This window comes from Bombina bombina, chromosome 6, assembly GCF_027579735.1.
Source record: "Bombina bombina isolate aBomBom1 chromosome 6, aBomBom1.pri, whole genome shotgun sequence".
In the NCBI taxonomy this organism is placed as follows: domain Eukaryota; kingdom Metazoa; phylum Chordata; class Amphibia; order Anura; family Bombinatoridae; genus Bombina; species Bombina bombina.
In genome coordinates, this window is record NC_069504.1 from 1,101,233,404 (window position 1) to 1,101,261,333 (window position 27,930).

Consider the following 27,930-nt stretch of genomic DNA (forward strand, 5'->3'; position numbering starts at 1 on the left):
AAGAACAGTCTTGTCTCATTCTTAAAAAGCTCCCGTTTAATAATTTAATAAGTCAAGAATAAGTCTCATTCTTAAAGGGACAGTCTCAAAAATTGTTGATTACCATGCATCTAAGCCTGTGTAGACTGCCCCTTATCTCAGTTTTACAAACTTGCATATCAGCTAATTTTCAGCTAAATAACTCCAGGGGAGTGAGCACAAAGTTTTAAATAGCATGTCTTATCTGAATCATGAAACTTTGCTTTTGACTGTACTGCCCCATTATTTGCATGCAGGTATTCTGCATAATATTTTTTTCTAATGGCTGGTTTAGTTGCCTTGGGATGAGCCCAGTAAGACTATTTACCTGTACATGTGTAAATTCATACAGTGTACCTAATGGTAATGAACTTGTAATAACTAATACACATGTTTGTCTTTATCCTGTTTTGCTTTGTCTGCTACATCTAGGTATATTCATGACACAACTTGTTATATTTAGAATTTAGAATTATACACCCTGACTCCTAACCTTATGGTTTATTCTCCATATATCTATATACAAATACCACTGTCTGGCTCCTACATTTGTAACTGATTTGTCGATCCCTGACCTAGTAAATTGCATTTATACTTCTAACGCTTCACATCTCCCTTTTTTATTACAGGTTATTGTCCTTGAAGGAAGATGATTGGGTTTTACAAGCCAAAGACGTATCGGAGCACAAAGGGGTGCTGCATCTGTAAAACCAAATCCTCTAGCTCTCGCTTCACCGACAGCAAACGATATGAAGGGGACTTCATCAACTGTTTTGGGTACGTTTCTTCTTTTAAACAAAACATAATGCTTTTTTATTATATTAAAGGGACACTGAACCCAAATTTCTTTTCTTTCATGACTCAGAGCATGCAATTTTAAGCGACTTTCTAATTTACTCCTATTATGAAATTTTCTTCGTTCTCTTGCTATATTTATTTGAAAAAGAAGGCATCTAAGTTAAGGAGCCAGCAGTGTTAAAGGGACACTGAACCCAAATTTTTTTTCTTTCGTGATTCAGATAGAGCATGCAATTTTAAGCAACTTTCTAATTAACTCCTATTATCAAATTTTCTTCGTTCTCGTGGTATCTTTATTTGAAAAGTAAGAATGTAAGTTTTGATGCCAGCCCATTTTTGGTGAACAAACTGGGTTGTCCTTGCTGATTGGACAGCACCAATAAACAAGTACTGTCCATGGTTCTGAACCAAAAATTTGCTGGCTCCTTAGCTTAGATGCCTTTTTTCAAATAAAGATAGCAAGAGAACAAAATAATTGATAATAGAAGTAAATTAGAAAGTTGCTTAAAAATGCATGCTCTATCTGAATGAGAGAAAAAAATTGGGTTCAGTGTCCCTTTAATTTTGACGGCAAATTTATAAGTTCCATAAACAAAGAGAAGTGCAACTTTAAATGATAAAAAAACTAAACTGTATTGACTGTAATGCCATTGCACATATTACCCAATATAAAAACTTTAACAGTTCTCTGTGAATAATTAAAACAAGTATCAAGTAACTCAACACAACAAAAAGTTTCTGCAGCTAGCACAGGCAGAGCATAACTTAAACCCATACTCGTGGGTTGTGCTTATTTCTATAGGAAGAATCAATTGATTGTTCAGATTAAAAAAAAAATTGGCAACAATATTAGCACTGCTCTAGAACTTCCAAACTCATTATATACTCCTGGAGTAAAGGTTCATTAACCTGTTTTTATTTATGGTATTAAGGTTTTATCATGCAATACAGATTTAACTGTTGTGGTATATAACATATCTTAAAATGTAATAAAATTAAGTTTTGTAAATTTTACAAAAGAGCAGTAATTAGATATGGATTGATTATAACAACTTGCATAAAATGTTTTTGTCAGCAAATTTTGATTTAGTTTTAGTCAGTCTTTTTTGACTAAAATGCCATTTTAGTCATCAGAATTTCTTTAGTTTTATACTCTTTTTAGTTGACGAAATTAACACTGGGAGCCAGCCAGTTTTTGGTTCAGGACACTGGACAACACTTGTTTATTGGTGGGTGAATTAATCCACCAATCGGCAAAAATGGGCTGGCATCTAAACTTACATTCTTGCTTTTCAAATAAAGATACCAGGAGAATGAAGACAATTTGATAATAGGAGTAAATTAGAAAGTTGCTTAAAATTGCATGCTCAGTGTCCCTTTAAGTGACTGTAAAGTGTCTAATGCACAAGTGAGAGCCACACCCAATGCAATCATTGTATGGTTAAAAGGTGCATGCTGATACCACAATCACCTTCAGGCTGTTTTCTGGTGTTTCTGAATAAGGATTGCCACATTTCTGAACAATTAAGAGGAGCCAGATGTTCGCTATTAACCCCTTAATGACCACAGCACTTTTTCATTTTCTGTCCGTTTGGGACCAAGGCTATTTTTACATTTCTGCGGTGTTTGTGTTTAGCTGTAATTTTCCTCTTACTCATTTACTGTACCCACACATATTATATACCGTTTTTCTTGCCATTAAATGGACTTTCTAAAGATACCATTATTTTCATCATATCTTATAATTTACTATAAAAAAAAATGATAAAATATGAGGAAAAATGTTAAAAAACACACTTTTTCTAACTTTGACCCCCAAAATCTGTTACATATCTAAAACCACCAAAAAACACCCATGCTACATAGTTTCTAAATTTTGTCCTGTGTTTAGAAATACCCAATGTTTACAAGTTCTTTGCTTTTTTTGCAAGTTATAGGGCCATAAATACAAGTAGCACTTTGCTATTTCCAAACCATTTTTTTCCAAAATTAGCGCTAGTTACATTAGAACACTGATATCTTTCAGGAATCCCTGAATATCCATTGACATGTATATATCATGTATATATTTTTTTTTTAGTAGACATCCCAAAGTATTCATCTAGGCCCATTTTGGTATATTTCATGCCACCATTTCACCGCCAAATGTGATCAAATACAAAAAATTGTTCACTTTTTCACACATTTTTTCACAAACTTTCGATTTCTCACTGAAACTATTTACAAACAACTTGTGCAATTATGGCATAAATGGTTGTAAATTCTTCTCTGGGATCCCCTTTGTTCAGAAATAGCAAACATATATGGCTTTGGCGTTGCTTTTTGGTAATTAGAAGGCCGCTAAATGCCACTGCGCACCACAAGTGTATTATGCCCAGCAGTTAAGGGGTTAATTAGGGAGCTTTTAGGGAGCTTGTAGGGTTAATTTTAGCTTTAGTGTAGTAGACAACCCCAAGTATTGATCTAGGCACATTTTGGTATATTTCATGCCACCATTTCACCGCCAAATGCGATCAAATTAAAAAAAACATAAAATTTTTCACAATTTTAGGTTTCTCACTGAAATCATTTACAAACAGCTTGTGCAATTATGGCACAAATGGTTGTAAATGCTTGTCTGGGATCCCCTTTGTTCAGAAATAGCAGACATATATGACTTTGGAGTTACTTTCTGGTAATTAGAAGGCCGCTAAATCCTGCTGCGCCTCACACGTGTATTATGGCTAGCAGTGAAGGGGTTAATTAGGGAGTTTGTAGGACGCTTGCAGGGTTAATTTTAGCTTTAGTGTAGAGATCAGCCTCCCATCTGACACATCCCACCCCCTGATCCCTCCCAAACAGCTCCCTTCCCTCCCCCACCCCACAATTGTCCCCGCCATCTTAAGTACCGGCAGAAAGTCTGCCAGTACTAAAATAAAAGGGTTTTAAAAAAAAAATAAAAAAAATTGTTAGCATATTTACATATGCTACTGTGTAGGATCCCCCCCCCAAAACCGCTCTCTAACCCTCCCCTCTGCCTTATTGGGGGCCATCTTGGGTACTGGCAGCTGTCTGCCAGTACCCAGTTTGCAATAAAAAGTGCTTTTTTTTATTGTTTTTATTTTTCTGTAGTGTAGCTTCCCCCCCCCCCCCACACAGACAAACCCCCACCACTTTGCTGATCATTTTTTTTTGTGTGACATTTTTTACATTTTTTTTAACATTTTTTATTTTAGCATTTTCTGTAGTGTAGCGGTTCCCACCCGCTCCCTCCCCGTGCACGCGCCCGTCCCCACTCTCCCGTGCACACGCGCGCACCCCCGCCTACGATCCCGCCCCCCTTCACATCGCCAGGGCCATCGACGGCCGGCTCCCACCCACCAACGCAGTAAGCCACCGATCTCCGGTGCAGAGAGGGCCACAGAGTGGCTCTCTCTGCACCGGATGGCTTACAAAGGTTATTGCAGGATGCCTCCATATCGAGGCATCACTGCAATAACCGGAAAGCACCTTGAAGCGAGCAGGATCGCTTCCAGCTGCTTTCCACACTGAGGACGTGCAGGGTACGTTCTCAGGTGTTAACTGCCTTTTTTCTGAGGACGTACCCTGCACGTCCTCAGTCGTTAAGGGGTTAAAAATAAATAGCAAAATTATTTTTTATTTACAGTTTTCTACCTGTCCCACACACCTATAACTAACCCCTTGCCTGACAGTAAAAACAAAACTCATTTATCAGTGATACTAAATTATAACCCCTTAAAGTGAATGTAAAGTTTAATGAGAAAGTGCTCGTTTTTTAAACATACTCTTTAAAAATACCGTTTTATTTATGAAAACAGCCTGGGGGTCCTCCGTCCACAGCTCCTGCTGTACTTGGCACAGCAATGACAAATCCGCTTCCTCCAATCATTGCCTGCATCCCAAGGCATCCATGTTGTGAGGCCACTGAACAATTGGAGGAAGCCGGATTCGTCATTGATATGCTAAGTACAGCAGGAGCGGCAGGCGGAAGATCGCCGGTCTGGTTTCATAAATAGATAAGTATTTTGAAAAAAGACGCTTAAATGTAAAGTTTAATGAATGAAAGTGCCCCTGTTTTTAAGAGTATTTTTAAAAACTGGGCACTTTCTCATTAAACTTTACATTCACTTTAAGCCTGCCGTACTGAGAGATACTTTGCTGTCCATCAGAGCATAACCCTTTGCACAACCTTCTCCCCGTCTCTGGCCGTCTGGTTGCTTCTGTCTTTCTCCAGATCTTCATGTTAAACAAGTAGTCACAGTACATCAGGCTGCCACTGCCGTATGCTTTGTAAGCAGGAAATTAATAGCTATGGAAGCTTCATTTGCTTATCTACTTATGGCTAAAGATTTGGCGCGAGGCTGTGGCAGTTGGATAATGGGTATGAGGAGACCAGAATGATGAGGAGAAACCGGTTAGATCCATGGCAATAATGACTGCTCTTTACAATGAGCAGTATATAAAACAGATTGTTAGACTGACATTACTTTCTAAAAGGGATTTGCCTACTCACTGAAAACCAAGTTATGATTTGAGTGTACCTCACAGTAAAAGCTCTGAAATGTTATGTGTAGATGGAAACAACGAGTTAGCTCAGTAGTTTGGCGTTAAATCCAATCCTGAGTGCTGTTCTTGGACTGAATATGGACCTCCTATGTCTTCATATACTGTATCTATTTACTTCATTTTATATACAGGTACCCAAATCCGGAATGCCAAATTTTAAACTTTTTCACTAATATAAAAAAAAAAAAAAAAATTGCTATTCACTAAAGTATTAAACAATATAAAACTACCTTTAGTTAAAAATATAATCTGCATTATAAGTAAATATTGCCTAAATGACATAAGATATTGGTGTTTACACCTGGTTTCATGCCCTGTCCCAATTGTAATGATGTAAATATTCCAAAATCCAAACTTTTATGTATTTCAATTAGGTTACATGAGAGCCGCTCCGGCGATATCTGCAATGCATGTGTCCTGCTGGTGAAAAGGTGGAAGAAACTTCCTTTTGGCTCCAACAAGAACTGGAATCACGTAAGTAGTTCATTTTACCTGCCGCCACTAACTCCACCGCCCTGCCTCTGAGCTATCTGTGCTAACTACCGCCTCTCTGCATTTGCAGGTAGTGGATGCTCGTGGAGGTCACAACTTAAAAGCTTTGAAGATGAAACCAAGAAAGATAAAATCCCTCGCTTCTCGGAGAAAGAAGAATGAAAAGGCAGCAAATCTAAAGAAGAAAACTACAGGTCACTGTAAGTTACAACTGTTTGCTCTGCGGTGTCTAATAATAATCTCATAAGGATGAAATGTCGCTCTGTATAGAATGTTTAACCCTGTAAGGACTGACAAACAGGGAAAAGGGTTAATGTTATAGGGAGGTGAAACCCAATCTTTCATGATTCAGGTAGAGAATACAATTTAAAAAAAGTTTCCAGTTTACTTCTATTATCAAATTTGCTTTGCTGAAGAGATATCTAGATAGGTAGCGAGTACATGTCTGCAGCACTATATGGCAGGAAATGGTGCTGCCATATAGTGCTCTTGCTAATGGATAACATATTGCAAAAATGCTGCTATATAGTGCTGCAGACACGTGCACACTCCTGAGCTTGCCTTCCTGCATTTCTGCAAATGATAAGAAAATATGGAAATAGGCGTAAACTGCAAAGTTGTTTTAAATTGTATGTTCTATCTGAGTCATGACAAAAAATGTTGAGCTTTGCATCCCTTTAAAGTAATATGGTAGGCTGGGGCGGCAGGTTTAGACATCTCCTGACTCATCCTGAACACCCCCTTTTTTACAAGGTGACCTACATCTGACTATTCATGCACAATACACTTTAACCCCTTCATAATGTATCATGGTATTGTGCACCTATGTTGTAGCTTATTGGTTCTCTATAGTAGTAACCATAATCTATTAAACAGTAAATATATGCTAGATATAATGATGCATTCAAAATAAAGATTATCCTGCAAATAGTATGTAGATGTATTGGTTTAGTTTCTATAAAGTAACGAGCGACACCATGCTGGGGTTTTCCACCTTTACCTCTTCTGAGAACAATTAGGGACAAATCTAAAACAGGCAATAAAGAATGAGTGTGGAAACCCTGTTGGTTTCTTAAATGGACAGTTTATTAAAAAAAAAATGTTTAAAAAGATAGATAATCCCTTTTATTCCCCATTCCCCAGTTCTGCACAGCGAACAGTTATATTAATATGCTTTTTACCTCTGGGGCGTGAGCACAATGTGTTAGATATAGATAGATGGATAGATATATATATATATATATATATCTCCCACATGAACTTGCAGTCTCCTGTTGTGAAAAGCTAATACAAAAGCTTGTGATAAGAGGCTCTCTGTAAAGGGTTTAGAAACGGGCAGACATTTAGAGGTTTAGATATTATTCCTAGAATAGTAAAGGTATTTATCTTTTTAAACTATAACAATTTTAGTGTTGACTGTACCTTTTTAAAAGGGACAGTAAAGTTAAAATTAAAGGTTCATGATTCAGATAGGGCATACAATTTTAAACAACTTTCGTTCTCTTGTTGTTCTTTGTTTAAGGCTAAACCTAGGTAGGCTCATATGCAAATTTCTAAGCCTTTGAAGTACATTTTATTAACTTTACACAGCTAGGGCATTGCTAGTTCAGGTGTGTAATATTAATAAGTGTGCTCACTCCTATGGTGTTATGCATGAGCCTGAACACTGATTGGCTGAAATGTAAGTAGCACTGAGATAAAGGGGCAATCTGCAGAGGCTCAGATACAAGGTAATAACAGAGGTAAAAAGTGTATTAATCTAACTGTGTGGGTTATACAAAACTGGGGAATGGGCATAAAGGGATTATCTATCTTTAAAAAAATAAAATAAAACCTTTAAAGTAGACTGTCCCTTTATTCCTATCTCACACACACATTTGGCTTTTTGCCTGTTTTATATTTGTCCTTGTTTTCCGCAGAAAATAATAGATAAAGAGGTAAAACATTTCTCCAATATGGTGGCTTCCATTAATTTACAGAAGCACAATATAAATTATATGTATGTGTGTAGGAATATATTTTTTGCTTCACATTACGATCATCTAATCCAGTGCTTTCCAAACTGTGTGTCGGGACACACTAGTGTGTCGGCAGCAGTGTGTAGGTGTGTCCCTGCTTCAGCACAATTTTTTTTTGGTTTCTGACTTTCCGCCTGCCTGCCTGCTACGCATATCACATGGTTGACACGTGATTGATACCTAGGGGGACACAGATCATCTCACCCTATTGGCGCCGCTCAGTGGGAACTGAAACTATTCCCATTGGCGGCACATTGGCTCCTGACTGCACGTGTAGTCTCCTTAATTGGCTCGTGACTGCATGTGTAGTCAGTGAGTGGGACAGCAGTGTGTTTGCAGTGCGGGCAGTAGTCAATCGGACTCACCGAGTTCTGAGGGCGGCACCTTAAACGCTGAGCTGAAGTCAGAAGTCAGTGGGATTTGTTTGCAACTAGCTCCCAGTAGTGCATTGCTGCTCCTGATCTTGATATATGGATAGAAAGTGGAAGCTTAAAATGCTTGATGATGAAATGCAAGTATCTTTATCTAATATTCCACCAAATATTCAGAAATTGTGTTCATCCCATCAACCTCATACATCCCATTAAAATAGTAAGTAGATATTGGTGTTATTAAACTTTTTTTAATTCTTGTACATACATACTGTTACTTGTAAAAACATTTAGTTATTATATATTTTATGCTTGTGTCCATATCTCTTAAAACAAGTTAGTTTAACCTCCTGTTTGCTAGTACAACTAAATTACTGTGTCGTGAAATGGTGTAGATCTAAAAAGTGTGTCACCAACATTAAAAGTTTGGAAAGCTCTGATCTAATCAATCTGTTGAGCACCATATAGTGCACTATTACTTTTCAACCACTAGATGGAGCACAAGAACTTCATATAACTTCATTTCACGGGTTTTGACTTTATTGTGCTTGACTCAGTCTGTTGCTTGACCTTAGTTGTGCTAATATGGTCTACTCTACAGCAAGTGCTGCAGGAACACTGTCATGTCTGTGGCAAGCTGACCTCGTCTGGGATGTTTGCTTTATTATAGTACAGTTTAAATCAATTACATGCTATTTACAAACCTTCTCAGTTTTATTACAAAGACATTTGCTTCAGTCTCTTGTTCTTGTTCTTTTATAGAAGAGTAAGGCTCAGGAGCAGGCATGTGCCTTAAAAAAATGTTTATAGCAATGTTATACTTTAGCACATGTCACATGCACACTCCTGAGCATATCTAGGTTTACTCTTCAACACTTGATACCAAGAGAATGAACCAAATGTGATAACAGAAGTACATTGAAATGTTTTGTTTAAATGGCAAGCTTAATTTTTTTTATTTATTGTCCCTTTAACTCTCTATTTTGTGCATCTTAGGGATTTTTATACCATAAAGGGACATTGTAATTTAAAATAGGTTTCCCCTTGATATATTCCCAATAACTTGTTTATATTAGTTGCAGAGTATAAAATGTATGGGACACTGCGCATTTATGTTTATTTTTGTACCTGTCTCTTCCACCCCCACTGGGAACATGGTTGCTGCTTGCTGTCTCTTGTTTACGTAACCTTTCTATAGTGAATATTAAAGTATTTATATTTTTAGTATAGATGGTGGCTGCAACTTGCAAAGTCAGATAGTTTAAATGAATGTTTAACCTCTTATGTTTCAACAAAATCCTGTTGTTTTTTTTGCTAGAGTCTTTAACCCCTTAACGACCAAGGATGTACAGGGTACGTCCTACAAAAACGGTCACTTAATGACCAAGGACGTACCCTGCATGTCCTCACTGTTAAGCGCTTGAAGCGATCGTGATCGCTTCCAGCCGCTATCAGGTTATTGCAGTGATGCCTTGATATTGAGGCATCCTGCAATAACCTTTTCTCCAACATAGGTGTGTCCGGTCCACGGCGTCATCCTTACTTGTGGGATATTCTCTTCCCCAACAGGAAATGGCAAAGAGCCCAGCAAAGCTGGTCACATGATCCCTCCTAGGCTCCGCCTACCCCAGTCATTCTCTTTGCCGTTGTACAGGCAACATCTCCACGGAGATGGCTTAGAGTTTTTTAGTGTTTAACTGTAGTTTTTATTATTCAATCAAGAGTTTGTTATTTTAAAATAGTGCTGGTATGTACTATTTACTCTGAAACAGAAAAGAGATGAAGATTTCTGTTTGTAAGAGGAAAATGATTTTAGCAACCGTTACTAAAATCGATGGCTGTTTCCACACAGGACTGTTGAGAGGAATTAACTTCAGTTGGGGGAACAGTGAGCAGACTTTTGCTGCTTGAGGTATGACACATTCTAACAAGACGATGTAATGCTGGAAGCTGTCATTTTCCCTATGGGATCCGGTAAGCCATTTTTATTACAGACAGTAAATAAGGGCTTCACAAGGGCTTTTTAAGACTGTAGACATTTTCTGGGCTAAATCGATTCATATATAAACATATTTAGCCTTGAGGAATCATTTTAATCTGGGTATTTCGTAAAATAATATCGGCAGGCACTGTTTTGGACACCTGATTCTCTAGGGGCTTTCCCTAATCATAGGCAGAGTCTCATTTTCGCGCCGGTATTGCGCACTTGTTTTTGAGAAGCATGACATGCAGTCGCATGTGTGAGGAGCTCTGATACATAGAAAAGACTTTCTGAACGTCATTTGGTATCGTATTCCCCTTTGGGCTTGGTTGGGTCTCAGCAAAGCAGATACCAGGGACTGTAAAGGGAAGGGGTTAAAGATAAAAACGGCTCCGGTTCCGTTATTTTAAGGGTTAAAGCTTCCAAATTTGGTGTGCAATACTTTTAAGGCTTTAAGACACTGTGGTGAAATTTTGGTGAATTTTGAACAATTCCTTCATACTTTTTCGCAATTGCAGTAATAAAGTGTGTTCAGTTTAAAATTTAAAGTGACAGTAACGGTTTTATTTTAAAACGTTTTTTGTACTTTGTTATCAAGTTTATGCCTGTTTAACATGTCTGAACTACCAGATAGATATGTATTCCCGCCGTTTCCTCTCATCCCCAGGCTGGTAGCCAGGATCAATCAGGAGAGGGCATCGGTGATCTTGATAGCTCCTGCGTGGCCACGCAGGACTTGGTATGCAGATCTGGTGAATATGTCATCGGCTCCACCATGGAAGCTACCTTTGAGACGAGACCTTCTTGTTCAAGGTCCGTTCGAACATCCGAATCTGGCCTCACTCCAACTGACTGCTTGGAGATTGAACGCTTGATGTTATCAAAGCGAGGGTTCTCAGATTCTGTTATTGATACTCTTGTTCAGGCCAGAAAGCCTGTAACTAGAAAAATTTACCACAAAATATGGAAAAAATATATCTGTTGGTGTGAATCTAAAGGATTCCCTTGGGACAAGGTAAAAATTCCTAAGATTCTATCCTTTCTTCAAGAAGGATTGGAGAAAGGATTATCTGCAAGTTCCTTGAAGGGACAGATTTCTGCCTTATCTGTGTTACTTCACAAAAAGCTGGCAGCTGTGCCAGATGTTCAAGCCTTTGTTCAGGCTCTGGTTAGAATCAAGCCTGTTTACAAACCTTTGACTCCTCCTTGGAGTCTCAACTTAGTTCTTTCAGTTCTTCAGGGGGTTCCGTTTGAACCCTTACATTCCGTTGATATTAAGTTATTATCTTGGAAAGTTTTGTTTTTGGTTGCAATTTCTTCTGCTAGAAGAGTTTCAGAATTATCTGCTCTGCAGTGTTCTCCTCCTTATCTGGTGTTCCATGCAGATAAGGTGGTTTTACGTACTAAACCTGGTTTTCTTCCGAAAGTTGTTTCTAACAAAAACATTAACCAGGAGATAGTCGTGCCTTCTTTGTGTCCGAATCCAGTTTCAAAGAAGGAACGTTTGTTGCACAATTTGGATGTTGTTCGCGCTCTAAAATTCTATTTAGATGCTACAAAGGATTTTAGACAAACATCTTCCTTGTTTGTTGTTTATTCTGGTAAAAGGAGAGGTCAAAAAGCAACTTCTACCTCTCTCTCTTTTTGGATTAAAAGCATCATCAGATTGGCTTATGAGACTGCCGGACGGCAGCCTCCTGAAAGAATCACAGCTCATTCCACTAGGGCTGTGGCTTCCACATGGGCCTTCAAGAACGAGGCTTCTGTTGATCAGATATGTAGGGCAGCGACTTGGTCTTCACTGCACACTTTTACCAAATTTTACAAGTTTGATACTTTTGCTTCTTCTGAGGCTATTTTTGGGAGAAAGGTTTTGCAAGCCGTGGTGCCTTCCATTTAGGTGACCTGATTTGCTCCCTCCCTTCATCCGTGTCCTAAAGCTTTGGTATTGGTTCCCACAAGTAAGGATGACACCGTGGACCGGACACACCTATGTTGGAGAAAACAGAATTTATGTTTACCTGATAAATTACTTTCTCCAACGGTGTGTCCGGTCCACGGCCCGCCCTGGTTTTTTAATCAGGTCTGATAATTTATTTTCTTTAACTACAGTCACCACGGTATCATATGGTTTCTCCTATGCAAATATTCCTCCTTTACGTCGGTCGAATGACTGGGGTAGGCGGAGCCTAGGAGGGATCATGTGACCAGCTTTGCTGGGCTCTTTGCCATTTCCTGTTGGGGAAGAGAATATCCCACAAGTAAGGATGACGCCGTGGACCGGACACACCGTTGGAGAAAGTAATTTATCAGGTAAACATAAATTCTGTTTTTTTAAGCATCTGATGCAGAGAGATCAACTCTGTGGCCCAATCTGCATGGCCAGCGGTGGGTGGGAGCCATTGCAGGGAGGCGGGTGGGCAACCCATCAATGGCGCAACTTTCTGTTCCTTAGTGTCCGGGAGCTTGTGAGGGGGCGGGGCTTGGGAGGGAACGCACACGGCCATCAACGTTAAGCTTAAGGAGGGAGAAACATTTTTTTGGAAAGGGATCTGGGAGGGGGTAGGGTATTTAGGGGGGCAGCTACACTACAGAAAATGCCCTGTTTTTTTAGTTAACTGGGTACTGACAGACAGCTTCCAGTACCTAAGATGGCGGCCAATGGATCGAGGGGGAAGGCTTAGAGAGCTGTTTGGGGGGGGATCATGGAGGTTGGGGGGTAATGGGGGATCCTACACTTCATATAAAATATATATATATATATATATATATATATATATATATATATATATATATATATATATATATATATATATATATATATAATTTATATATTAAACACCTTTATTTTTATACTAGCAGACTTTCTGACAGTTCTTAAAATGAATGTAAATTTTGATGCTAAAGTCCCCATTTCTCCAACATAGGTGTGTCCGGTCCACGGCGTCATCCTTACTTGTGGGATATTCTCTTCCCCAACAGGAAATGGCAAAGAGCCCAGCAAAGCTTGTCACATGATCCCTCCTAGGCTCCGCCTTCCCCAGTCATTCTCTTTGCCGTTGCACAGGCAACATCTCCACGGAGATGGCTCAGTTTTTTGGTGTTTAAATGTAGTTTTTATTCTTCTATCAAGAGTTTGTTATTTTAAAATAGTGCTGGTATGTACTATTTACTCTGAAACAGAAAAGAGATGAAGATTTCTGTTTGTAAGAGGAAAATGATTTTAGCAACCGTTACTAAAATCGATGGCTGTTTCCACACAGGACTGTTGAGAGGAATTAACTTCAGTTGGGGGAAACAGTGAGCAGACTTTGGCTGCTTGAGGTATGACACATTTCTAACAAGACTTGGTAATGCTGGATGCTGTCATTTTCCCTATGGGATCCGGTAAGCCATTTTCTTAATTTTCAATATAAGAATACAAGGGCTTCACAAGGGCTTTAAAGACTGGTAGACATTTTTCTGGGCCAAAACGATTACTATATAAGCATGTTTAATGGTTTATAACTTAGGAGAGTTATTTTAATCTTGGCAAATTGTTTAAAAAAACGGACAGGCACTGTATTGGACACCTTTTTCACTGGGGGCCTTTTCTAGTCATAGGCAGAGCCTCATTTTCGCGCCAGTAATGCGCAGTTGTTTTTGAGAAGCAAGGCATGCAGATGCATGTGTGAGGAGCTCAGATCCACTGAAAAAGCTTATTGAAGGCTTCATTTGGTATCGTATTCCCCTCTGGGCTTGGTTGGGTCTCAGCAAAGCAGATACCAGGGACTGTATAGGGGTTAAATGTAAAAACGGCTCCGGTTCCGTTATTTTTAGAGTTAAAGCTTTCAAATTTGGTGTGCAATACTTTTAAGGCTTTATGACACTGTGGTGAAATTTTGGTGAATTTTGAACATTTCCTTCATACTTTTGCGTATGTTCAGTAAAAAAGTGTGTTCAGCTTAAAATTTAAAGAGACAGTAACGGTTTTATTTTAAAACGTTTTTTGTGCTTTGTTACCAAGTTTATGCCTATTAACATGTCTGAACTATCAGATAGACGATGTTCTGTATGTTCGGAAGCCAAGGTTCCTATCCATTTAAATATATGTGATAAATGTGACAAACAAAGTAGGGACAATGATACCACTGATAATAATGTTGCCCAAAACGATTCCTTAAGTGAGGGGAGTAAGCATGGTACTGCATCATCCCCTTCTATGTCTACACCAGTCTTGCCCACTCAGGAGGCCCCTAGTACATCTAGTGCCCCAATCCTCCTTACTATGCAACAATTAACGGCTGTAATGGATAATTCTATTAAAAACATTTTAGCCAAAATGCCCACTTATCAGCGAAAGCGCGACAGCTCTGTTTTAGATACTGAAGAGCATGAGGACGCTGATGATAATGGTTCTGACATGCCCTTACACCAGTCTGAAGGGGCTAGGGAGGTTTTGTCTGAGGGAGAAATTTCAGATTCAGGAAAAATTTCTCAACAAGCTGAACCTGATGTTATTACATTTAAATTTAAATTGGAACATCTCCGCGCTCTGCTTAAGGAGGTGTTATCTACTCTGGATGATTGTGACAATTTGGTCATTCCAGAGAAATTATGTAAAATGGACAGGTTCCTAGAGGTCCCGGTGCCCCCCGAAGCTTTTCCTATACCCAAGCGGGTGGCGGACATTGTAAATAAAGAATGGGAAAGGCCCGGCATACCTTTTGTCCCTCCCCCTATATTTAAGAAATTATTTCCTATGGTCGACCCCAGGAAGGACTTATGGCAGACAGTCCCCAAGGTCGAGGGGGCGGTTTCTACTCTAAACAAACGCACCACTATCCCTATAGAAGATAGTTGTGCTTTTAAAGATCCTATGGACAAAAAATTAGAGGGTTTGCTTAAAAAGATGTTTGTTCAGCAAGGTTACCTTCTACAACCAATTTCATGCATTGTTCCTGTCACTACAGCAGCGTGTTTCTGGTTCGAGGAACTAGAAAAGTCGCTCAATCAAGCATCCTCTTATGAGGAGGTTATGGGCAGAGTTCAAGCACTTAAGTTGGCTAACTCTTTTACCTTAGACGCCACTTTGCAATTAGCTAGATTAGCGGCGAAAAATTCAGGGTTTGCTATTGTGGCGCGCAGAGCGCTTTGGCTAAAGTCTTGGTCAGCGGATGCGTCCTCCAAGAACAAATTGCTTAACATACCTTTCAAGGGGAAAACGCTGTTTGGCCCTGACTTGAAAGAGATTATTTCAGATATCACTGGGGGTAAGGGCCACGCCCTTCCTCAGGATAGGTCTTTTAAGGCTAAAAATAAACCAAATTTTCGTCCCTTTCGCAGAAACGGACCAGCCGCAAGTTCTACATCCTCTAAGCAAGAGGGTAATACTTCTCAAACCAAGCCAGCCTGGAGGCCAATGCAAGGCTGGAACAAAGGTAAGCAGGCCAAGAAACCTGCCACTGCTACCAAGACAGCATGAGATGTTGGCCCCCGATCCGGGACCGGATCTGGTGGGGGGCAGACTTTCTCTCTTCGCTCAGGCTTGGGCAAGAGATGTTCTGGATCCTTGGGCGCTAGAAATAGTCTCCCAAGGTTATCTTCTGGAATTCAAGGAGCTACCCCCAAGGGGAAGGTTCCACAGGTCTCAATTGTCTTCAGACCACATAAAAAGACAGGCATTCTTACATTGTGTAGAAGACCTGTTAAAAATGGGAGTGATTCATCCTGTTCCATTAGGAGAACAAGGGATGGGATTCTACTCCAATCTGTTCATAGTTCCCAAAAAAGAGGGAACATTCAGACCAATCTTAGATCTCAAGATCCTAAACAAATTTCTCAAGGTTCCATCGTTCAAAATGGAAACCATTCGGACAATTCTTCCTACCATCCAGGAAGGTCAATTCATGACCACGGTGGATTTAAAGGATGCGTATCTACATATTCCTATCCACAAGGAACATCATCGGTTCCTAAGGTTCGCCTTTCTGGACAAGCATTACCAATTTGTGGCACTTCCATTCGGATTAGCCACTGCTCCAAGAATTTTCACAAAGGTACTAGGGTCCCTTCTAGCGGTGCTAAGACCAAGGGGCATTGCAGTAGTACCTTACTTGGACGACATACTGATTCAAGCGTCGTCCCTACCACAAGCAAAGGCTCATACGGACATTGTCCTGGCCTTTCTCAGATCTCACGGGTGGAAAGTGAACGTAGAAAAAAGTTCTCTATCTCCGTCAACAAGAGTTCCCTTCTTGGGAACAATAATAGACTCCTTAGAAATGAGGATTTTTCTGACAGAGGCCAGAAAATCAAAACTTCTAAGCTCTTGTCAAGTACTTCATTCTGTTCTTCTTCCTTCCATAGCGCAGTGCATGGAAGTAATAGGTTTGATGGTCGCGGCAATGGACATGGTTCCTTTTGCGGGAATTCATCTAAGACCATTACAACTGTGCATGCTCAGTCAGTGGAATGGGGATTATACAGACTTGTCTCCGACGATACAAGTAGATCAGAGGACCAGAGATTCACTCCGTTGGTGGCTGTCCCTGGACAACCTGTCACAAGGGATGAGCTTCCGCAGACCAGAGTGGGTCATTGTCACGACCGACGCCAGTCTGGTGGGCTGGGGCGCGGTCTGGGAACCCCTGAAAGCTCAGGGTCTTTGGTCTCGGGAAGAATCTCTTCTCCCGATAAATATTCTGGAACTGAGAGCGATATTCAATGCTCTCAAGGCTTGGCCTCAGCTAGCAAAGGCCAAATTCATACGGTTTCAATCAGACAACATGACGACTGTTGCGTATATCAACCATCAGGGGGGAACAAGGAGTTCCCTGGCGATGGAAGAAGTGACCAGAATAATTCAATGGGCGGAGACTCACTCCTGCCACTTGTCTGCAATCCACATCCCAGGAGTGGAAAATTGGGAAGCGGATTTTCTGAGTCGTCAGACATTTCATCCGGGGGAGTGGGAACTCCATCCGGAAATCTTTGCCCAAATAATTCAATTGTGGGGCATTCCAGACATGGATCTGATGGCGTCTCGTCAGAACTTCAAGGTTCCTTGCTACGGGTCCAGATCCAGGGATCCCAAGGCGACTCTAGTGGATGCACTAGTAGCACCTTGGAGCTTCAACCTAGCTTATGTGTTCCCACCGTTTCCTCTCATTCCCAGGCTGGTAGCCAGGATCAAACAGGAGAGGGTATCGGTGATCTTGATAGCTCCTGCGTGGCCACGCAGGACTTGGTATGCAGATCTGGTGAATATGTCATCGGCTCCACCGTGGAAGCTACCTTTGAGACAGGACCTTCTTGTTCAAGGTCCGTTCGAACATCCGAATCTGGCCTCACTCCAACTGACTGCTTGGAGATTGAACGCTTGATTTTATCAAAGCGAGGGTTCTCAGATTCTGTCATTGATACTCTTGTTCAGGCTAGAAAGCCTGTAACTAGAAAAATCTACCATAAAATATGGAAAAATATATCTGTTGGTGTGAATCTAAAGGATTCCCATGGAACAAGATAAAAATTCCTAAGATTCTATCCTTTCTTCAAGAAGGTTTGGAGAAAGGATTATCTGCAAGTTATTTGAAGGGACAGATTTCTGCTTTATCTGTTTTACTTCACAAAAAGCTGGCGGCGGTGCCAGATGTTCAAGCTTTTGTTCAGGCTCTGGTTAGAATCAAGCCTGTTTACAAACCTTTGACTCCTCCTTGGAGTCTCAATTTAGTTCTTTCAGTTCTTCAGGGGGTTCCGTTTGAACCCCTACATTCCGTTGATATCAAGTTATTATCTTGGAAAGTTTTGTTTTTGGTTGCAATTTCTTCTGCTAGAAGAGTTTCAGAGTTATCTGCTCTGCAGTGTTCTCCTCCTTATCTGGTGTTCCATGCAGATAAGGTGGTTTTGCGTACTAAACCTGGTTTTCTTCCGAAAGTTGTTTCTAACAAAAATATTAACCAGGAGATAGTCGTGCCTTCTTTGTGTCCGAATCCAGTTTCAAAGAAGGAACGTTTATTACACAATTTGGATGTAGTTCGTGCTCTAAAATTCTATTTAGAGGCTACAAAGGATTTCAGACAAACATCTTCCTTGTTTGTTGTTTATTCTGGTAAAAGGAGAGGTCAAAAGGCAACTTCTACCTCTCTATCTTTTTGGCTTAAAAGCATCATCAGATTGGCTTATGAGACTGCCGGACGGCAGCCTCCTGAAAGAATCACAGCTCATTCCACTAGGGCCGTGGCTTCCACATGGGCCTTCAAGAACGAGGCTTCTGTTGATCAGATATGTAAGGCAGCGACTTGGTCTTCACTGCACACTTTTACCAAATTTTACAAATTTGATACTTTTGCTTCTTCTGAGGCTATTTTTGGGAGAAAGGTTTTGCAAGCCGTGGTGCCTTCCATCTAGGTGACCTGATTTGCTCCCTCCCATCATCCGTGTCCTAAAGCTTTGGTATTGGTTCCCACAAGTAAGGATGACGCCGTGGACCGGACACACCTATGTTGGAGAAAACAGAATTTATGTTTACCTGATAAATTACTTTCTCCAACGGTGTGTCTGGTCCACGGCCCGCCCTGGTTTTTTAATCAGGTCTGATGATTTATTTTCTCTAACTACAGTCACCACGGTATCATATGATTTCTCCTATGCAAATATTCCTCCTTTACGTCGGTCGAATGACTGGGGAAGGCGGAGCCTAGGAGGGATCATGTGACCAGTTTTGCTGGGCTCTTTGCCATTTCCTGTTGGGGAAGAGAATATCCCACAAGTAAGGATGACGCCGTGGACCGGACACACCGTTGGAGAAAGTAATTTATCAGGTAAACATAAATTCTGTTTTTTTAAAAATTCGATTAAAAACAGGGGCACTTTAATTCATCAAAATTTACATTTCACTCCTGTTGTGAAAAAAAACTTCACAGCAGCTCCAGCTTCCTCCACCCGTTGCAAAGCCTCTATCTGGGTCTAAAATGAGGAATCCGGCTTCATCCAATCACAGCGTTGAATCAGACACTGATTCCCCCAGGGGGGGAAGCTGTGATTGGAGGATGACCTATCCATCATTTCTGACATCAGAAATGGCTTGCGACTACCGGAGGAAGCTGGAGCTGCTGTGAAGATTAAAAGGTGTTTTATTTATATTTTTTCACAACAGGAGTGAAATGTAAATTTTGATGAATTAAAGTGCCCCTGTTTTTAATTGAATTTTTACAAACCGGCACTTAAACATCAAAATTTACATTCACGGGGGGGGCGGAGCCTGAAGCCAAAGTGACTGGTCATGTTTTAGTGGAGCTCCTGACTTCATTATGCCTAATATGGGATTTACTACAAAAATTTTGATGTAAAAGTCATAAGATCTGTCCTATAGTACCCTCAAGAAACTACATGAAGCAAGATACCGCAACTTAGCAGTTAATTTCAAGCTAATCTACTCTATCTACGTGCGGCAGATGGGCCACGTGGTTGCTGTCTTTCCAGAGATCTATAATCCTATACAGTGACTCTCAAGCCATTAAGACAGCCAATAATGCCTCCTACTCTAAGATCTGCTGCCGCAATTGATACCTGGGAAGCTGATCTGCGCAATGTCTTGCATCGCCATTCTCTCAGAATGGAGACACTGCTTTACCAGACCCTGGGTCTCGCTGGGTTCAGGCCCTCAAACATCGTGGACAGCGCTGAAACAAGAGTTGGTGAGAGTGAGACTGCTGTTCCTGCACAGGATTTGTTTCTGCCTGCTTCACCTTTACCTGAAGTGACTTGTGAGTATAGCACTTTGAATATGGAAGGGAGACAGTCAGCTGTAGATGGTCCGCATCGTGTGGAGATAGGACCAATTCCCTTTACTGATTGTGACATGTGGCTGAGTTGCACCGGAGCAGTTCTAAAGGTCCCTTCAATATCGATCAGTGAGCTGACTTCTGACAATGTGGTGGGAACTGACTTGAATACAGGCTCCATTTCTGCTGACCATGTTATCCTGGCTGAGACAGGACATGCTCCCGCAATATGTTGGTGGCTAAACATAGTGGAAGGGCCTCAGCTTGTAGAAGTGTCTTTGCTGCTCTCTCTCTCTCTTTGCTGCCTACGGTTGGTGTGGGGTAATGGGACAGATTATTTCATAGGAGGACAATGAGGAGAACGATCTTATCTGTGTCCCTTCAACTGATTCTGTTTGAAGAGCAAGGACTCTGAGACTTTACTTTTATTTTATGTTTGGTGTGAAAAAGTCAACAATACTCATTGGGGAACTATTTAGCTGCGACTTTAATATATATTGATGTTTTTACTCCCTGTTCATTCTAATTCCTACTAGGAACACATGTGTTTCAATACTACCAGTATCTTTACTTTTGAATATTACGCAGTGGTACTTTAGTGAGATGTAGCCAATCCTATTATGTGTTCCAAATGATCTACATACCAATGCTTTGTTTTCTATATTACTTATGTGCCTAGCATACGTTTGCATGTTACACTATAGGACCGATTGAATTGCTCTCAATTTGTTCAGGAGGAGGGGGAGAATGTGTATTAATAATGGCATGGCAGAAATCGGACTTACAACAGTGATTGTCCACTTATGTGACCTGGCTAAATATGACAACTGTCCCCTGAAGGCTTTTCTCACATATATATACACAGTTGATCCACATTCTTAAGCTCCTTTGACCTCAATAATTTGAGTCATTTGTATAAAAATTCACTGCACGGCAGAATTTAGATTTAAATGTATATTTTCTGTTGAAAGATGTAATTACCATTTTCTGCCACCGGAGGGGAGTAGAGGTTTAATTATGCTCTATGCATGGCACATTTTGTACACGCTTGGCTTCCTGTATTGCTTGGGTCTGCTCCAATATTCCTGGTTATACATTTATTGTGACGCCTTCTACAGACACATCTACTTTTCTATATGCAGCTCACAACTAGACACAGTTAGAGATGAGTCTGCTTGCATTTACATTGCAATTGTGTGTTAGAGGATGGGTCAGAAAACTCCTATATCCACAGTGAGTGTTTTATTTTGGCTCTATTTCACAATGTATACACACTAATAATATATGTTGCATGTTATGGCTCTCTTATATCAAGGGTCTAACACTAGGCTTATCTCATACTCAACTCTATAGCCTGGGACATCCCACTACCTTAATGTATGATATTTATGCTGTGGGACTTCAATGTTAATTTAACTTACTGTTGCCTTCTCCATATAGCTTGCTGAGTGTTAATATAATAGTGGCTGCGGACATCTTGACTTTATACCTCACCTGGGGGTTAGTGGGGAGCCTCAGGAGAGACATCTACATAAGTGTCCGGGAAACAGCTGTCCTAGCAGCTACCTTACAATTATATTGATCTTGGGTCACTGATATGAGGCCTCTAATGATAATGACAAGCCATTTTTTGTGTCTGTCCTGGCTGGGGGTTAGAGGGGGCCCCTGGCAGGGACAATTGCAATCTACTACTGTGCTTATGTGTATCATTATTATTTCATTATTGTTCAAGACTATCCTTTCATAATTTGTGTTTTTCCTTCTGGACCAGTGGCCAGGGCCTTGAGGGAGTACACATAAAGGAAGCTTAAAACCTTGAAGGTGGCAACCTAAGATCAATTGATATAAATTCTTCTTATATAGCGAGATGTTATGAGGGGAATTGCATTTCACTAATACAGGTATCCTGTTTTGATGTATTGTCTATGAGATAACTTACTCCCACAGGATATATGCAAGCCTTAACTACTCAATCTGGTGAGGATGTGTAACTAGACCCCATAGCATGATAGGAGGGTTTTCAGTCCTGCAGGTGACTAGTTTCATGTAACCCATAAGAGTCTAGGGCCCGATATATTATATCATATTATACCATAAAGAAAGTTATGACATTTATATTAAGCCCAGACCACTCTACACTTTGTTTAATTTATTATATTGTGCAATGGCTAATCGCCTCTATGTTTACTTACAGTAGATATTTTGCGCACGTTCACCCCCCCCCCCCCCCCCCCCCCCCCACATACAGAGCCCACTCCAGGGCTCAAATTAGGCGAACTATTTTCGCCGCAAACCCTTTGATATCACAGAAGTATAAGCTTCCTCATTGACTAGACCTAACTTGTGTGTTCCTTGGATGGGGAATTATGGTTCCATATAATGCTATTCATGTATGTGCTTAAGGGAACATTTATCTCATGTTTTCCCTTTCCAGGGTGCTCATAGGCCTTATTAATTGCATCTTTTCAGTATGTGTGTTCATCTATTTCGGACCTGCGTGTCCAAATACCTTGTTTGTACCTATTAGAGCAGGGGACCTGCGTGTCCCCAATTGTTACTTATGTTTTTAAAACAAAATAAAAAGTTACTATAAAAAAAAAAAAAAAAAAAAAAAAAATTTACATTCACTTTAAGATGGCGGTGACACTTGTGGGGGAGGGAAAAGAGCTGTTTGAGGGGGGGTCAGGGTGGGATGTGTCAGGTGGGAGGCTGATCTCTACACTAAAGCTAAAATTAACCCCTTAACTGCTGGGCATGATACAAGTGTGGTGCGCAGCGGCATTTAGCGGCCTTCTAATTACCAAAAAGTAATACCAAAGCCATAAATATCTTCTATTTCTGAACAAAGGGGATCCCAGAGAAGCATTTACAACCATTTGTGCCATAATTGCACAAGCTGTTTGTAAATAATTTCAGTGAGAAACCTAAAGTTTGTGAAAAAATTAACAATTTTTCTTTTTTTTTTTAATCGCATTTGGCGGTGAAATGGTGGCATGAAATATACCAAAATGGGCCTAGATCAATAGTTTGGGTTGTCTACAAAAAAAATATATATATATATACATGTCAAGGGATTTTCAGGGATTCCTGACAGATATCAGTGTTCCAATGTAACTATCGCTAATTTTGGGGGGGGGGGGATGGTTTGGAAATGGCAACATGCTACTTGTTGCCTTATAACTTGCAAAGAACATGTAAACATTGGGTATTTCTAAACTCAGGGCAAAATTTAGAAATTATTTAGCATGGGAGTTTTTTGTTGGTTGTAGATGTGTAGCAGATTTTCGGGGTCAAAATTAGAAAAAGTGTGTGTTTTTTTTTTTTTAAGTTTTTTTTTTATAGTAAATTGTATGATATGATATGAGGAAAATTATTGGTATCTTTAGAAAGTCCATTTAATGGCGAGAAAAACGATATATAATTTGTGGGTACAGTAAATGAGTAAGAGGAAAATGACAGCTAAACAGACACCGCAGAAATGTAAAAATAGCCCTGGTCCTTAAGGGTAAGAAAATTGAAAAAGAGTCTGGTCATTAAGGAGTTAATTTGTAATAAAGTACATTGTATGTGGTTTGTGGCCCATTCATTTAAGATTCCCAATATAGGTGCAGCTCTATTGATTTTACAGGCAAATTATTGCTTTTACGAGCGGGTAATGAATAGCAATGTATTTTGTTTGCATGGCGTATTAGAGACCATGGCAGAATGTTGCAGTTTATGCAGTGACTCCTTTTCTCTCTTCAGTTTCTGATGCTCAGAGCTCTTCAAGTATGTCCCCAGCATATTCCACGACCTGCAGCAATCCTTCCGATACGGACACTGATACTGAAGTCAGATCTGCCCCCAAGAGAAGCTCATTCTTCTCCTGCCTCGATCCCACCTATTGGACAAGGTGAGGATCCACTTTAGATCAGAAATATTATCAATTTATTTATTAAAGGGATATGAAACCCAAATGTGTTCTTTCATGATTCAGACAGAGCATGTATTTGTAAGCAACTTTCTAATTTACTCCTAGTATCAAATTGACTTTGTTCTATTGTAGAGCTGCAACAACTAATCGTCATAATCAATAATAATCGATTATGAAAATAGTTGTCAACGAATCTCATAATCGATTAATAGATTAGTTGGTTTGCAATTAGTTGGTCTGTGCACAACACCAGCTGCTTCACTCCAATGAACTCCTGCACATGGTATTGTGTTTTATGGTTATGTCCTTAGCCTAAAGGACGTCAACAGACGTCTACTTTTCACTTTTTCAGGACAGTATACGTTTACAACTACCCCTGGCTTATGTGCAACCCAGATATAGTAGTCATCATTTGGATTGTTTATATTAAATCAGGTGATTTGGAACTAAACTTTGATATAGTGCTGAGCTTGTTATTTATACCTAGCCCCTAGATTGATGGGAGTTATTTAAATTGACGTGCACTATTATCTGTTTGCACAATTATTAGCGTATTGCTTGCTATTGCTGATTATATGTACTGTATAAATACATGTGTAAGGCTTTGTCCTGTTATTGATATACAGTCCTTAGCGCTTTTTGATTTTTTTTTTTTTTTTTTTATATTTTTAATAAATTGTGATAATATGTACCAGATTCAACCTTTATAAGTATATATTCGTTATTTTTAGAGCGGACTAGATATTTCCCCTAAGCTTATAGCTGGTTATTTACCATTGCATATAGATATTCAAGATATTTTTATGTTAGAATGAAGTCAATGGTTACTTTATTGAGAGGCCCCTTGCCAAGGTAGAAAACATTTAGCATTGGTGAAGAGCTAACAAAGATAAATATCCCACTTTGGTGAAATTGGCAAAACCCTACTTATACACCTCAACAGCCTTTTCTCTGCTGCAGGAAATATAGCTGCAAACAGAGAACCAGCCTTAGCCAGAAGCATGTGGACATGTTGAGATTTTTGCATTTCAATGCAAAGTTTCTGAAAGAGTGAATAACAGAATGTTATTAACAGGGATAGTCTAACTCTTTCTAGTTCTACCTCTTTTCAAACAGTTTGTGGTTTTGTTTTGTTTAATTATAAAAATGTGCTCTGCTGCTTACAAATTGAAGAAACAGTTGTGTTAATGTAAAGTTTTAGTCTGAAGTTTATATTTGTAACACTCATTATGTGGATTTTATTTAAAACATAGAAAACTATTATTGATTCTCTGTTTATCCGATTAGTCGATTAATCGAAAAAATAATCTGCCGATCGATTATGAAAATAATCGTTAGTTGCAGCCCTATTCTCTTGGTATCTTTATTTGAAAAGCAGGAATTTAAGCTTAGGAGCCAGCCCGTTTTTGTTTCAGCACCTGGGTGCTAAAAATAAAGATAGTAAGAGAATGAAGAAAAATTGATAATAGGAGTAAATTAGAAAGTTGCTTAAAATTGCCTGCTCTATCCGAATCATGACATAAAAAAAAAATTGGATAAAGTATTTAGTCAGCCACCAATTGTGCAAGTTCTCCCATTTAAGAAGATGAGAGAGGCCTGTAATTTTCATCATAGGTATACCTCAACTATGAGAGACAAAATGTGGAAACAAATCCAGACAATCACATTGTCTGATTTGGAAATAATTTATTTGCATATCATGGTGGAAAATAAGTATTTGGTCAATATCAAAAGTTCATCTCAATACTTTGTTATATATCCTTTGTTGGCAATGACATAAGTCAAACGTTTTCTGTAAGTCTTCACAAGGTTGTCACACACTGTTGCTGGTATGTTGGCCCATTCCTGCATGCAGATCTCCTCTAGAGCAGTGATGTTTTGGGGCTGTCGCTGGGCAACACAGACTTTCAACTCCCTCCAAAGGTTTTCTATGGGGTTGAGATCTAGAGACTGGCTAGGCCACTCCAGGACCTTGAAATGCTTCTTACGAAGCCACTCCTTCGTTGCACGGGCGGTGTGTTTTGGATCATTGTCATGCTGAAAGACTCAGCCATGTTTCATCTTCAATGCCCTTGCTGATGAAAGGAGGTTTGCACTCAAAATCTCACAATACATGGCCCCATTCATTCTTTCATGTACACGGATCAGTCGTCCTGTTCCCTTTGCAGAGAAACAGCCCCAAAGCATGATGTTGCCACACCCATGCTTCACAGTAGGTATGGTGTTCTTCGGTTGCAACTCGGCATTCCCTCTCCTCCAAACACGACAAGTTGTGTTTCTACCAAACAGTTCTACTTTGGTTTCATCTGACCATATGACATTCTCCCAATCCGCTTCTGGATCATCCAAATGCTCTCTAGCATACTTCAGATGGGCCCGGACATGTACTGGTTTAAGTAGGGGGACACGTCTGGCACTGCAGGATATGAGTCCCTGGCGGCGTAGTGTGTTACTGATGGTAGCCTTTGTTACGTTGGTCCCAGCTCTCTGCAGGTCATTCACTAGGTCCCCCCGTGTGGTTCTGGGATGTTTGCTCACCGTTCTTAAGCTCTCACCCCGTGGGGTCAAAATGATCATGTGTGGAGCCCCAGATCGAGGGAGGTTATCAGTAGTCTTGTATGTCTTCCATTTTCTAATTATTGCTCCCACAGTTGATTTCTTCACACCAAGCTGCTTACCTATTGCAGATTCAGTCTTCCCAGCCTGGTGCAGGTCTACAATTTTATTTCTGGTGTCCTTCGACAGCTCTTTGGTCTTCACCATAGTGGAGTTTGGAGTGTGACTGTTTGAAGTTGTGGACAGGTGTCTTTTATACTGATAACAAGTTCAAACAGGTAACATTAATACAGGTAATGAGTGGAGGACAGAGGAGCCTCTTGAAGAAGATACAGGTCTGTGAGAGCCAGAAATTTTGCTTGTTTGTAGGTGACCAAGTACTTATTTTCCACCATAATATGCAAATAAATTATTTCCAAATCAGACAATGTGATTGTCTGGATTTGTTTCCACATTTTGTCTCTCATAGTTGAGGTATACCTATGATGAAAATTACTGGCCTCTCTCATCTTCTTAAGTGGGAGAACTTGCACAATTGGTGGCTGACTAAATACTTTTTTGTCCCACTGTGTGTGTATGTATATATAATTTTATTACTATTATTTGTTTATTGTTTTGGTACTTTTTGACTAATACAGTAGTTTTTATTTCTTTGTTTTGTATTCTTTCTTTAGACAGAAGGTGTGCTGTGGCATTGTTTATGAAGGCCTTCATGGAGAGATTATTATTGACGCTAAACTTTTCAATCCGTGTTGCCGCAAGAAAACTGAAAATTCTCAACCAGAAGCACAACTCGCCCAAGCAACGAGACCAACATTATAGTGACCATCTCCCAGATCTAAGGCAAAGGGTTCTCCCTTTCCTGCTGCCAAAGAACTCTTAATAATTTGGTGCTTGAGAAATCCACAACTTTTTTTTTTTTAATGTGTATATAAACTCTGCCAGTTTTTTTTATATTGTAAATAGGAATTTATTTAACATGACACAGCAGTCCGGTGCTATATTGTTACCTTTTTTACGCCTCAAGTAGAGAAGCTTTGGCACCTGAATTGTACATAAGATATGTGTAGTATATATTTAACATGTGAATATGTATCCCCTTCGTGCATCACTTATACGTTGTACAAAGAAAGATAATCAAGTACGTATACTGTATTACTAGAATGGTCCTGATGGGCACATTTCCTGTGGTCTAATTGTCTAATCTATACTGATGTGTACTACCTTACAGTTATCTGTCTGGGGGGGTTTTCTGCAAAGTGAGCAGGATATATTGCTCTGAAGCAGGGGCCATTCCTTTCAGCAGGTACCTGGTTTAACTTGTGTTCGTATTAACAGACCAGGCTCTGACTGGGTGCAGTGTCTTATCAAAAGATTAACCCATAAATTATTCTGTGGAATCCTGCGGTGCCATTTTATATTAGGCATTTTATTAAGGTCACTTTATATATTA

The 27,930-nt window shown here is 39.9% G+C and overlaps 1 protein-coding gene across 1 annotated transcript; it reads left to right on the forward strand.

The window, feature by feature from the left end:
• Positions 1–667: 667 nt before the first annotated feature.
• SINHCAF (SIN3-HDAC complex associated factor) lies at positions 668–27,684 on the forward strand. The gene is made up of 5 exons (XM_053716258.1): positions 668–795; positions 5,757–5,856; positions 5,945–6,074; positions 23,753–23,900; positions 27,152–27,684. The coding sequence occupies exons 1-5, from the start codon at positions 668–670 to the stop codon at positions 27,297–27,299; spliced, it is 654 nt and encodes a 217-aa protein (XP_053572233.1). The 3' UTR covers positions 27,300–27,684.
• Positions 27,685–27,930: the final 246 nt, after the last annotated feature.